The sequence below is a fragment of the Pezoporus wallicus genome, unplaced genomic scaffold, assembly GCF_028554395.1.
Source record: "Pezoporus wallicus isolate ANWC-B61680 ecotype Strahan unplaced genomic scaffold, APGP_CSIRO_Pwel_v1 contig_12018, whole genome shotgun sequence".
In the NCBI taxonomy this organism is placed as follows: Eukaryota; Metazoa; Chordata; class Aves; order Psittaciformes; family Psittacidae; genus Pezoporus; species Pezoporus wallicus.
This window is the reverse complement of record NW_026640728.1, coordinates 11,610-25,379: the sequence shown is the minus strand read 5'-3', so window position 1 is coordinate 25,379 and position 13,770 is coordinate 11,610. Positions and strand designations below refer to the sequence as shown.

General features: G+C 53.5%; 1 protein-coding gene across 2 annotated transcripts in view; it reads right to left on the bottom strand.

The window, feature by feature from the left end:
• Positions 1–12,736, bottom strand: part of LOC130605074 (sodium/potassium-transporting ATPase subunit alpha-3) — a 45,215-nt gene extending 32,479 nt beyond the window's left edge. Inside the window, exons 1-6 of one of the 2 annotated variants that reach the window (XM_057420226.1) lie at positions 12,692–12,736; positions 8,832–9,100; positions 6,872–7,070; positions 4,457–4,566; positions 2,794–2,928; positions 765–957 (exon numbers count right to left, since the gene is read on the bottom strand). In XM_057420226.1, coding sequence (XP_057276209.1) covers positions 765–957; positions 2,794–2,928; positions 4,457–4,566; positions 6,872–7,070; positions 8,832–9,056 — 862 coding nt within the window. In that variant the 5' untranslated portion in view covers positions 9,057–9,100; positions 12,692–12,736. Of the gene's footprint in view, positions 1–764; positions 958–2,793; positions 2,929–4,456; positions 4,567–6,871; positions 7,071–8,831; positions 9,101–11,783; positions 11,827–12,691 lie in introns of those variants that run through there. The other variant, XM_057420225.1, reaches the window with a different exon arrangement.
• Between the last annotated feature and the right edge of the window lie 1,034 nt (positions 12,737–13,770).

The following is a 13,770-nucleotide window of genomic DNA, read 5'->3' as shown; positions in this document are numbered from 1 at the left end:
TCCCCCTATATCCCCCTATATCCCCCTATATACCCCTATATCCCTATATCCCTATATCCCCCTCTCCGCCCCCTTACCCAGGACCCTCTCTCCGAGCCCCCCAAGCTCCAGGTATGCGTTCTGGAAGGCTTCCTTCATCTCCTCATCCAAGGGATGCTCCTTGCGTCCCCATCCCTATCCCTATATCCCCCTATATCCCCCTATATCCCTATATCCCTATATCCCTATATCCCCCTCTCGCCCCCTTACCCAGGACCCTCTCCCCGAGCCCCCCAAGCTCCAGGTATGCGTTCTGGAAGGCTTCCTTCATCTCCTCATCCAAGGGATGCTCCTTGCGTCCCCATCCCTATATCCCCCTATATCCCCCTATATCCCTATATCCCCCTATATCCCTATATCCCTATATCCCCCCCTCCGCCCCCTTACCCAGGACCCTCTCTCCGAGCCCCCCAAGCTCCAGGTATGCGTTCTGGAAGGCTTCCTTCATCTCCTCATCCAAGGGATGCTCCTTGCGTCCCCATCCCTATATCCCCCTATATCCCCCTATATCCCCCTATATCCCTATATCCCTATATCCCCCCCTCCGCCCCCTTACCCAGGACCCTCTCCCCGAGCCCCCCAAGCTCCAGGTATGCGTTCTGGAAGGCTTCCTTCATCTCCTCATCCAAGGGATGCTCCTTGCGTCCCCATCCCTATATCCCCCTATATCCCCCTATATCCCCCTATATCCCTATATCCCTATATCCCCCTCTCCGCCCCCTTACCCAGGACCCTCTCCCCGAGCCCCCCAAGCTCCAGGTATGCGTTCTGGAAGGCTTCCTTCATCTCCTCATCCAAGGGTTGCTCCTTGCCCTGGAGCAGGATCGTGGAACACCGATCCAGGATGCGTTCCGGTGCCCCCTTCATCACCAACAGGTACCGGTTGTCGTTGGGGTCCTCGGTCTCGTGGATGGAGAGCTGTGGGGTGACATAGAGGGGATCTATGGGGCCAAGGGGTGAGCCTGCCCCACATACTGAGTTATAGGGGGCGAGGGAGAGGGATAGAGAGGGGGGTTAGGGGGTGGGAATGGGGGGGTGGGGGGTGGAGGGGAGATGGGGATGGGGGGGAATGGGAATGGGGATGGGGGGATATGGGGATGGGGGGGATGGGAATGGGGGGATATGGGGATGGGGGGAATGGGAATGGGGATGGGGGGATATGGGGGAATGGGAATGGGGGGATATGGGGATAGGGGGAATGGGAATGGGGATGGGGGGATATGGGGGAATGGGAATGGGGGGATATGGGGATAGGGGGAATGGGAATGGGGGGATATGGGGATGGGGGGGAATGGGAATGGGGGGATATGGGGATAGGGGGAGGAATGGGAATGGGAATGGGGGGATATGGGGATGGGGGGGATGGGAATGGGGGGATATGGGGATGGGGGGGGAATGGGAGTGGGGATGGGAGGATATGGGGATAAGGGGGAAAAGAGAATGGGGGGATATGGGGATAGGGGAGGAATGGGGATGGGGAGTCTCCCATGGGATGTGGGGTGTCTCCCATTGTATTTAGGTTGTCTCCCATTGGATGTGGGGTGCCTCCCACAGGATGTGAGGTGCCTCCCATTGAATGTGGGGTGCCTCCCATTGCATTTACGGTGTCTCCCATTGGATGTGGGGTGCCTCCCATTGCATTTACGGTGTCTCCCATTGGATGTGGGGTGCCTCCCATTGCATTTACGGTGCCTCCCATTGGATGTGGGGTGCCTCCCATTGCATTTACGGTGTCTCCCATTGGATGTGGGGTGCCTCCCATTGCATTTACGGTGTCTCCCATTGGATGTGGGGTGCCTCCCACAGGATGTGGGATGTCTCCCATTGTATTTAGGTTGTCTCCCATTGGATGTGGGGTGTCTCCCATTGTATTTAGGTTGTCTCCCATTGGATGTGGGGTGCCTCCCACAGGATGTGAGGTGCCTCCCATTGGATGTGGGGTGCCTCCCATTGCATTTACGGTGTCTCCCATTGGATGTGTGGTGCCTCCCATTGTATTTAGGTTGTCTCCCATTGGATGTGGGGTGCCTCCCACAGGATGTGGGATGTCTCCCATTGTATTTAGTGTGTCTCCCATTGGATGTGGGATGTATCTCATTGTATTTAGGGTGTCTCCCATTGGATATAGGGTGTTTCCCATTGGATGTGGGATGTCTCCCATTGGATGTGGGATGTCTCCCATTGTATTTAGGGTGTCTCCCATTGGATATAGGGTGTTTCCCATTGGATGTGGGATGTCTCCCATTGGATGGGATGTATCCCATTGTATTTAGGGTGTCTCCCATTGGATATAGGGTGTTTCCCATTGGATGTGGGATGTCTCCCATTGGATGTGGGATGTCTCCCATTGTATTTAGGGTGTCTCCCATTGGATATAGGGTGTTTCCCATTGGATGTGGGATGTCTCCCATTGGATGTGGGATGTATCCCATTGTATTTAGGGTGTCTCCCATTGGATATAGGGTGTTTCCCACTGGATGTGGGATGTCTCCCATTGTATTTAGGGTGTCTCCCATTGGATATAGGGTGTTTCCCATTGGATGTGGGATGTCTCCCATTGGATGTGGGATGTATCCCATTGTATTTAGGGTGTCTCCCATTGGATATAGGGTGTTTCCCATTGGATGTGGGATGTCTCCCATTGGATGTGGGATGTATCCCATTGTATTTAGGGTGTCTCCCATTGGATATAGGGTGTTTCCCATTGGATGTGGGGCGCCTCCCGCAGGCTGTGGGGCGCCTCCCATTGGGTACCTGGTACTTGTTGGTGGAGTTGAAGGGGATCTCGGCCACTTTCTTGTTGCGCTCCCGCATGAGCTTGACGGAGCCGGACGAGAGCTCGATGCACTTGAGCAGCGCCGACTCCGAGGCGTCCCCGGCCACGTCCCGCTGGGAACGGGGATGGATGCAACGGGATGAGGGGGGACCCCATGGCCCCATTGATCACCATTGGCCCCATTGAGCCCCATTGATCACCATTGGCCCCATTGACCACCATTGGCCCCATTGAGCCCCATTGATCACCATTGGCCCCATTGAGCCCCATTGGCCCCATTGAGCCCCATTGAGCCCCATTGATCACCATTGGCCCCATTGAGCCCCATTGAGCCCCATTGATCCCATTGAGCCCCATTGGCCCCATTGACCACCATTGGCCCCACTGATCACCATTGGCCCATTGACCACCATTGGCTCCATTGAGCCCCATTGATCACCATTGGCCCCATTGACCACCATTGGCCCCATTGACCACCATTGACCACCATTGGCCCCATTGAGCCCCATTGGCCCCCATTGGCCCCATTGACCACCATTGATCACCATTGGCCCCATTGACCACCATTGGCCCCATTGACCACCATTGACCACCATTGGCCCCATTGAGCCCCACTGGCCCCATTGAGCCCCATTGATCACCATTGGCCCCATTGAGCCCCATTGATCACCATTGGCCCCATTGAGCCCCATTGGCCCCATTGAGCCCCATTGAGCCCCATTGATCACCATTGGCCCCATTGAGCCCCATTGAGCCCCATTGATCCCATTGAGCCCCATTGGCCCCATTGACCACCATTGGCCCCACTGATCACCATTGGCCCATTGACCACCATTGGCTCCATTGAGCCCCATTGATCACCATTGGCCCCATTGACCACCATTGGCCCCATTGACCACCATTGACCACCATTGGCCCCATTGAGCCCCATTGGCCCCCATTGGCCCCACTGACCACCATTGACCACCATTGGCCCCATTGAGCCCCATTGGCCCCATTGAGCCCCATTGACCCCATTGACCACCACTGGCCCCATTGACCACCACTGGCCCCATTGACCCCATTGACCACCATTGGCCCCATTGAGCCCTATTGCTTCCATTGACCCCCATTGGCCCCATTAACCCCCATTGACCACCATTGACCCCATTGACCCCATTGACCACCATTGGCCCCACTGATCACCATTGGCCCCATTGACCCCCATTGTCCCTCTTGTCCCCATTGACCCCATTGCTTCCATTGTCCCATTGACCCCATTGTCCCCCATTGACCCCATTGTACCCATTGACGCCACTGTCAGCCATTGACCACCATTGACCCCGTTGTACCCATTGTCCCCATTGACCCCATTGCACCCCTTGACCCCATTGACCCCATTGTCACCCATTGACACCATTGTCCCCATTGACCCCATTGCTCTCATTGACCCCATTGCTTCCATTGTCCCCCATTGACCCCATTGTCCCCATTGCCCCCGTTGCTTCCATTGCCCCCCTTTGCCCCGTTGTCCCCATTGACACCATTACCCCCATTGTCCCCATTGACCCCATTGTCCTCATTACCCCCATCAACCCCATGGTCCCCATTGTCCCCATTGACCCCATTGTCTCCATTACCCCCATTGCCCCCCATTGTTACCTTGAGGATGGGGACGTTCTCCTGCCCCCCCTTGAAGACGGCGCGGTTGCAGAGCCCCGCGATGTGGGACAGAGCCACCCATGTGGCTGAGCTCTTGTCAAAGGCGGTGCCTGGGGGGGAGACATAGGGGGGTCAGACCCATAGAGACCCATAGAGACCCATAGAGACTCATAGAGACCCATAGAGACCCATACAGACCCCATAGAGACACATAGAGACCACATAGGGACCCTATAGAGACTCCATAGACATCAGTAGAGACTCATAGACGTCAATAGAGACCCATAGAGACCCTATAGACACCCAATAGAGATCCTATACAGACCCCATAGACACCAATAGAGACCCCATAGACACCCTATAGAGACCCTATATAGAGACTCCTTACATACTAATAGACCCCCCATAGACATCAATAGAGACATCATAGGGACCCTATAGGGACCCATAGACATCAAGAGACCTCAAAGATGTCACTAGAGACTCCATAGACATCCACTAGAGACCCACAGACATCAATAGAGCCCCCTAGACATCAGAGACCCCATAGACATCAATAGAGACCCCATAGAGACCCTATAGACACCTCATAGGCATCAATAGAGACCCCATAGACATCAACAGAGACCCTATAGAGACCCTATAGAGACCTCATAGACATCAATAGAGATGCCGTAGAGACCCCAATAGATGCCCATAGAGATGCCATAGACACCAATAGACCCCAAACAGGCCACAGAGAGACCCCATAGACACCCTATAGACTGCAATAGACCTCCCATAGACCTCAGGGAGACCCCATAGACCCCAGAGAGACCTCATAGGCCCCCCATAGACATCAATAGAGACCTCATAGACATCAGTAGAGACCCCATAGACGTCAACAGAGATGCCATAGAGACCCCATAGACATCAACAGAGACGCCATAGAGACCCCATAGATGTCAACAGAGACACCATAGAGACCCCATAGATGTCAATAGAGATGCCATAGAGACCCCATAGACGTCAACAGAGACGCCATAGAGACCCCATAGATGTCAACAGAGATGCCATAGAGACCCCATAGACGTCAACAGAGACGCCATAGAGACCCCATAGACATCAACAGAGATGCCATAGAGACCCCATAGATGTCAATAGAGATGCCATAGAGACCCCATAGATGTCAACAGAGACACCATAGAGACCCCATAGATGTCAACAGAGATGCCATAGAGACCCCATAGACATCAACAGAGACGCCATAGAGACCCCATAGATGTCAACAGAGACACCATAGAGACCCCATAGATGTCAATAGAGATGCCATAGAGACCCCATAGATGTCAACAGAGACACCATAGAGACCCCATAGATGTCAATAGAGATGCCATAGAGACCCCATAGACATCAACAGAGACGCCATAGAGACCCCATAGACGTCAACAGAGATGCCATAGAGACCCCATAGACGTCAACAGAGACGCCATAGAGACCCCATAGACGTCAATAGAGATGCCATAGAGACCCCATAGACGTCAACAGAGATGCCATAGAGACCCCATAGACGTCAACAGAGACGCCATAGAGACCCCATAGACGTCAATAGAGACGCCATAGAGACCCCATAGATGTCAACAGACACCCCATAGACATCAATAGAGATGCCAGAGACCCCATAGACGTCAACAGAGATGCCATAGAGACCCCATAGATGTCAACAGACACCCCATAGACGTCAACAGACACCCCATAGACATCAATAGAGATGCCATAGACACCCCATAGACATCAACAGAGATGCCATAGAGACCCCATAGATGTCAACAGACACCCCATAGACATCAATAGAGATGCCATAGAGACTCCATAGATGTCAACAGACACCCCATAGACATCAACAGAGATGCCATAGAGACCCCATAGACGTCAACAGAGATGCCATAGAGACCCCATAGATGTCAACAGACACCCCATAGACATCAACAGAGATGCCATAGAGACCCCATAGACGTCAACAGAGATGCCATAGAGACCCCATAGATGTCAACAGAGATGCCATAGAGACCCCATAGATGTCAACAGACACCCCATAGACATCAATAGAGATGCCATAGAGACCCCATAGATGTCAACAGAGATGCCATAGAGACCCCATAGATGTCAACAGAGATGCCATAGAGACCCCATAGATGTCAACAGAGACCTCATGGACATCAATAGAGACACCATAGAGACCCCATAGACATCAATAGACCCCCGTAGACACCCCAACGAACCCTCCATAGACCCCCCATAGACCCCAGAAAGACCCCATAGACCCCAATAAACACCTCATAGACCCCATAGAGCCCCCCCAGAGATGCCCAACAGATACCAAAGACCCCCCAATAGACCCCAATCACCATCTAATAGCCGGCCCCCATCACGCACCGGACTGGTCCTCGGTGGTGTCGGCCTCATGGATCTGGTTGTCGAACCACATATGGGCCACGGTCATACGGTTTTGGGTGAGGGTCCCGGTCTTGTCGGAGCAGATGGTGGACGTGGAGCCCAAGGTCTCCACCGCCTCCAGGTTCTTCACCAAGCAGTTCTTGCGTGCCATGCGCTTGGCAGTCAGCGTCAAGCACACCTATGGGGGGGGGTGTCACACAGCACCCATGGGACCCTCCGGTATGGGTGATGCATGGGGGGATTCGAACCCAGAACCCTATGGTCAACAGACGTCTCCCATCCAAGTGCTGACCAGGGCCAAGCCTGCTTAGCTTCCAAAGTCAGGCTGCAGCCCTATGCTGGGCATGGGGTCCCTATGGGGTGTATGGAGCACCTATGGCACCCCGATACTGGACCCAGACTCCCCATATATGGATCCTGAACCCCACATACTGCCCCAGAACCCCATATATAGCCCCTATACGCCCATACATTACCTGTTACACCCCATACGTCGCCTCCATTGCCCCATATATTGCACCTGTCACCCCATATATCGCCCCTGCACCCCCTATACCCCCCCTTACAACCCATATGTTGCCCTCCTTGCCCCATATATTACACCTGTCACCCCATATATCGCCCCCTGCACGCCCTATATTGCCCCCATGCATCTATATGTTGCACCCTAGCACCCATGTATTGACCCCATACATTGCCCTCTATGATCCATATATCACCCCATATATCACCCCATATATAGCCCCTTACAACCCATATATTGACACCATACATCTACATATTACCCTCTGCTACCTGTACGTCACCCCACACCCCACTCCATACATCACCCCATGCATCACCCCATACATCACCCCATACATCACCCCATACATCACCCCCACACCCCATACCTCACCCCATCCATCATGCCTACACCCCATCCATCAGCCCATCCATCACCCCTACACCCCATACATCACCCCTACACCCTATACATCACCCCATCCATCACACCTACACCCCATACATTACCCCTACACCCCATACATCACCCCATACATCACTCCGTACATCACCCCATAAATTACTCCTACACCCCATACACCATCCCATATATCACCTCATACATCACCCCTACATCCTGTACATCACCCAATCCATCACCCCATCCATCACCCCTACACCCCATACATCACCTCATACATCACCCTATACATCACGCCTACACTCTATATGTCACCCCATACTTTATCCCTACACCCCATACATCACCCCTACACCCCAGGCATCACCACACACATCACCCCATACATCACCCCATGCATCACCCCACGCATCACCCCTACACCCCATATGTCACCCCATCCATCACACCTACACCCCATCCATTACCCCTACACCCCATACATCACCCTATACATCACCCCATAGATCACCTCATAAATTACCCCGACACCCCATACATCATCCCGCCCATCACCCCATCCATCACCCCTACACCCCATCCATCACCCCATACATCACGCCTACACCCTATACGTCACCCCGTACATTACCGCTACACCCCATACACCACCCCATACATCACCCCACACATCACTCCATACATTATCCCTACACCCCATACATCACCCCTACACCCCATACATCACCCCACACATCACCCCTACACCCCATACATCACCCCTACACCCTACACATCACCCCTTCCAGCACGCCATCCATCACCCCATCCATCACACCTACACCCTATACGTCACCCCATACATTACCGCTACACCCCATACATCACGCCATACATCACCCCACACATCACTCCATACATTATCCCTACACCCCATACATCACCCCACACATCACCCCTACACACCATACATCACCCCTACACCCTATACATCACCCCTTCCAGCACCCCATCCATCACCCCATCCATCACCCCGTACCCGCCCGAACTTACGGTGACGGTGGCCAGCAGCCCCTCGGGCACGTTGGCCACGATGATGCCGATGAGGAAGATGACGGCCTCGAGCCAGGTGTACCCCAGGATGAGGGAGAGGATGAAGAAGGAGATGCCCAGGAACACGGCCACGCCGGTGATGAGCTGGATGAAGTGCTCGATCTCCACCGCGATCGGCGTCTTGCCCACCTCCAGCCCCGATGCCAGCGTGGCGATGCGGCCCATCACCGTGCGGTCCCCGGTGGCGATCACCACCCCGCGAGCAGTGCCTGGAACAAGGGCACCAAAAATGGGGTTAAAACAACCAAAAATGGGGTTTAGGAGCCAAAAAATGGGTCTTGGACATGGAGAAATGAGACTAGGACATCAAGAAATGGGTCGAGGAGCTCAAAAATGGGTGTAGGACATCAAGAAATGGGTCTAGGAACCCATCACCGTGCGGTCCCCGGTGGCGATCACCACCCCGCGAGCAGTGGCTGGAACAAGGGCACCAAAAATGGGTTAAAACAACCAAAAATGGGGTTTAGGAGCCAAAAAATGGGTCTCGGACATGGAGAAATGGGACTAGGACATCAAGAAATGGGTCTTGGACATGGAGAAATGGGTCTAGGAGCTCAAAAATGGGTGTAGGACATCAAGAAATGGGTCTAGGAACCCATCACCGTGCGGTCCCCGGTGGCGATCACCACCCCGCGAGCAGTGGCTGGAACAAGGGCACCAAAAATGGGTTAAAACAACCAAAAATGGGGTTTAGGAGACAAAAAATGGGTCTCGGACATGGAGAAATGGGACTAGGAGCTCAAAAATGGGATTAGGACATCAAGAAATGGGTGTAGGAGCTCAAAAATGGGATTAGGACATCAAGAAATGGGTCGAGGAGCTCAAAAATGGGTGTAGGACATCAAGAAATGGGTCTAGGAACCCATCACCGTGCGGTCCCCGGTGGCGATCACCACCCCGCGAGCAGTGGCTGGAACAAGTTCACCAAAAATGGGGTTAAAACAAGCAAAAATGGGGTTTAGGAGACAAAAAATGGGTCTCGGACATGGAGAAATGGGTCTATGAGCTCAAAAATGGGTGTAGAACATTGAAAAATGGGTCTAAGACATGGAGAAATGGTCCTAGGATCTCAAGAAATGGGTTTAGGAGGTCAATAATAGCACTAGGGCATCAAGAAATGGGTCTAGGACATCAAAAATGGGTGTAGAACATCAAGAAATGGGTCTAGGAGCTCAAAAATGGGCGTAGGACATGAAGAAATGGGTCTAGGAGCTCAAAACTGTGTCTAGGAGCTCAAAAATGGGTCTAGGACCTCAAAAATGGGTCAAGGAACACAGAAATGGGGTCTTGGAACCTGAAAATGGGTCTAGGACATCAAGAAATGGGTCTAGGAACCCATCACCGTGCGGTCCCCGGTGGCGATCACCACCCCGCGAGCAGTGCCTGGAACAAGGGCACCAAAAATCGGGTTAAAACAACCAAAAATGGGGTTTAGGAGCCAAAAAATGGGTCTTGGACATGGAGAAATGAGACTAGGACATCAAGAAATGGGTCGAGGAGCTCAAAAATGGGTGTAGGACATCAAGAAATGGGTCTAGGAACCCATCACCGTGCGGTCCCCGGTGGCGATCACCACCCCGCGAGCAGTGGCTGGAACAAGGGCACCAAAAATGGGTTAAAACAACCAAAAATGGGGTTTAGGAGCCAAAAAATGGGTCTCGGACATGGAGAAATGGGACTAGGACATCAAGAAATGGGTCTTGGACATGGAGAAATGGGTCTAGGAGCTCAAAAATGGGTGTAGGACATCAAGAAATGGGTCTAGGAACCCATCACCGTGCGGTCCCCGGTGGCGATCACCACCCCGCGAGCAGTGGCTGGAACAAGGGCACCAAAAATGGGTTAAAACAACCAAAAATGGGGTTTAGGAGACAAAAAATGGGTCTCGGACATGGAGAAATGGGACTAGGAGCTCAAAAATGGGATTAGGACATCAAGAAATGGGTGTAGGAGCTCAAAAATGGGATTAGGACATCAAGAAATGGGTCGAGGAGCTCAAAAATGGGTGTAGGACATCAAGAAATGGGTCTAGGAACCCATCACCGTGCGGTCCCCGGTGGCGATCACCACCCCGCGAGCAGTGGCTGGAACAAGTTCACCAAAAATGGGGTTAAAACAAGCAAAAATGGGGTTTAGGAGACAAAAAATGGGTCTCGGACATGGAGAAATGGGTCTATGAGCTCAAAAATGGGTGTAGAACATTGAAAAATGGGTCTAAGACATGGAGAAATGGTCCTAGGATCTCAAGAAATGGGTTTAGGAGGTCAATAATAGCACTAGGGCATCAAGAAATGGGTCTAGGACATCAAAAATGGGTGTAGAACATCAAGAAATGGGTCTAGGAGCTCAAAAATGGGCGTAGGACATGAAGAAATGGGTCTAGGAGCTCAAAACTGGGTCTAGGAGTTCAAAAATGGGTCTAGGACCTCAAAAATGGGTCAAGGAACACAGAAATGGGGTCTTGGAACCTGAAAATGGGTCTAGGACATCAAGAAATGGGTCTAGGAACCCAGAAATGGGTCTGGGAAGCCAAAAAGGAGTCTAGGAACTCCAAAACGGGCTCCAGGAGCACAAAACCAGCCCCAAAACTGCACTAGGAGTCCCACTGAACCCAGCCAGGACCCCCAAACCCCATTGGGGACCCCATAAGGACCTCAATGCACCCCTATGGACCCCATAGAGACCCCAATGGCCCCCTATGGGCCCCATACACACCCTCAAAGCAGTAGGTGGAGAAGAAGGTGACGTTGCGCATCTCCAATGGGACCCCCAAACCTGCCCCTAACCCATATTGGGCATCCCATAGAGACCCCAGTAGAGCTCTATGGACCCCCAAACCCCATTGGGGACCCCATAAGGACCCCAATGGCCCCCTATGGACCCCATACCCACCCTCAACGCAGTTGGTGGAGAAGAAGGTGATGTTGCGCATCTCCAACGGGACCCCCAAACCTGCCCCTAACCCATCTTGGGCACCCCATAGAGACCCCAATAGAGCTCTATGGAACCTCAAACCCCATTGGGGACCCCATAGAGACCCCAATGGCCCCCTATGGACCCCATACCCACCCTCAACGCAGTTGGTGGAGAAGAAGGTGATGTTGCGCATCTCCAACGGGACCCCCAAACCTGCCCCTAACCCATCTTGGGCACCCCATAGAGACCCCGATAGAGCTCTATGGACCCCCAAAGCCCATTGGGGACCCCATAAGGACCCCAATGGTCCCCTATGGACCCCATACCCACCCTCAACGCAGCTGATGAAGAAGGTGATGAGCATCTCCAACGGGACCCCCAAACCTGCCCCTAACCCATCTTGGGCACCCCATAGAGACCCCAGTAGAGCTCTATGGAACCTCAAACCCCATTGGGGACCCCATAAGGGCCCCAATAGACCTATGGACCCCATAAAGACCCCAATGGCCCCCTATGGGACCCATATCTATCTTCAATGCAGTTGATGAAGAAGAAGGTGATGTTGCACATCTTCACTGGGACCCCCAAACCTGACCCTAACCCATCTTGGGCACCCCATAGAGACCCCAGTAGAGCGCTATGGACCCCCAAACCCCATTGGGGACCCCATAAGGACCCCAATGGCCCCCTATGGACCCCATACCCACCCTCAACGCAGTTGATGAAGAAGAAGGTGATGTTGCGCATCTTCAACGGGACCCCCAAACCTGCCCCTAACCCATCTTGGGCACCCCATAGAGACCCCAATAGAGCTCTATGGACCCCCAAACCCCATTGGGGACCCCATAAGGACCCCAATGGCCCCCTATGGACCCCATACCCACCCTCAACGCAGTTGGTGGAGAAGAAGGTGATGTTGCGCGTCTCCAAGGGGACCCCCAAACCTGCCCCTAACCCATCTTGGGCACCCCATAGAGACCCCAATCGAGCTCTATGGAACCTCAAACCCCATTGGGGACCCCATAGAGACCCCAATGGCCCCCTATGGACCCCATACCCACCCTCAACGCAGTTGATGAAGAAGAAGGTGACGTTGCGCATCTCCAACGGGACCCCCAAACCTGCCCCTAACCCATCTTGGGCACCCCATAGAGACCCCGATAGAGCTCTATGGACCCCCAAAGCCCATTGGGGACCCCATAAGGACCCCAATGGCCCCCTATGGACCCCATACCCACCCTCAACGCAGTTGGTGGAGAAGAAGGTGATGTTGCGCATCTCCAACGGGACCCCCAAACCTGCCCCTAACCCATCTTGGGCACCCCATAGAGACCCCAGTAGAGCTCTATGGAACCTCAAACCCCATTGGGGACCCCATAAGGGCTCCAATAGACCTATGGACCCCATAAAGACCCCAATGGCCCCCTATGGGACCCATATCTATCTTCAATGCAGTTGATGAAGAAGAAGGTGATGTTGCACATCTTCACTGGGACCCCCAAACCTGCCCCTAACCCATCTTGGGCACCCCATAGAAACCCCAATAGAGCTCTATGGAACCTCAAACCCCATTGGGGACCCCATAGAGACCCCAATGGCCCCCTATGGACCCCATACCCACCCTCAACGCAGTTGGTGGAGAAGAAGGTGATGTTGCGCGTCTCCAAGGGGTTGTCGTGGGTGCAGTCGGGGGAGCGGGTCTGGGGCTCTGATTCACCAGTCAGTGAGGAGTTGTCAACCTGGGGGGGGCAAAGGAGTTATGGGGGTGGCCTAAAGGGGTTATGGGGGTCCTAAAGGGGTCCTAAAGGAGTTATGGGGGTCCTAAATGGGTCCTAAAGGGGTTATGGGGGTCCTCAAGGGGTCCAAAAGCGGTAATGTGGGTCCGAAAGGGGTCCTAAAGGAGTTATGGGGGTCCTAAATGGGTCCTAAAGGAGTTATGGGGGTCCTAATTGGGTCCTAAAGG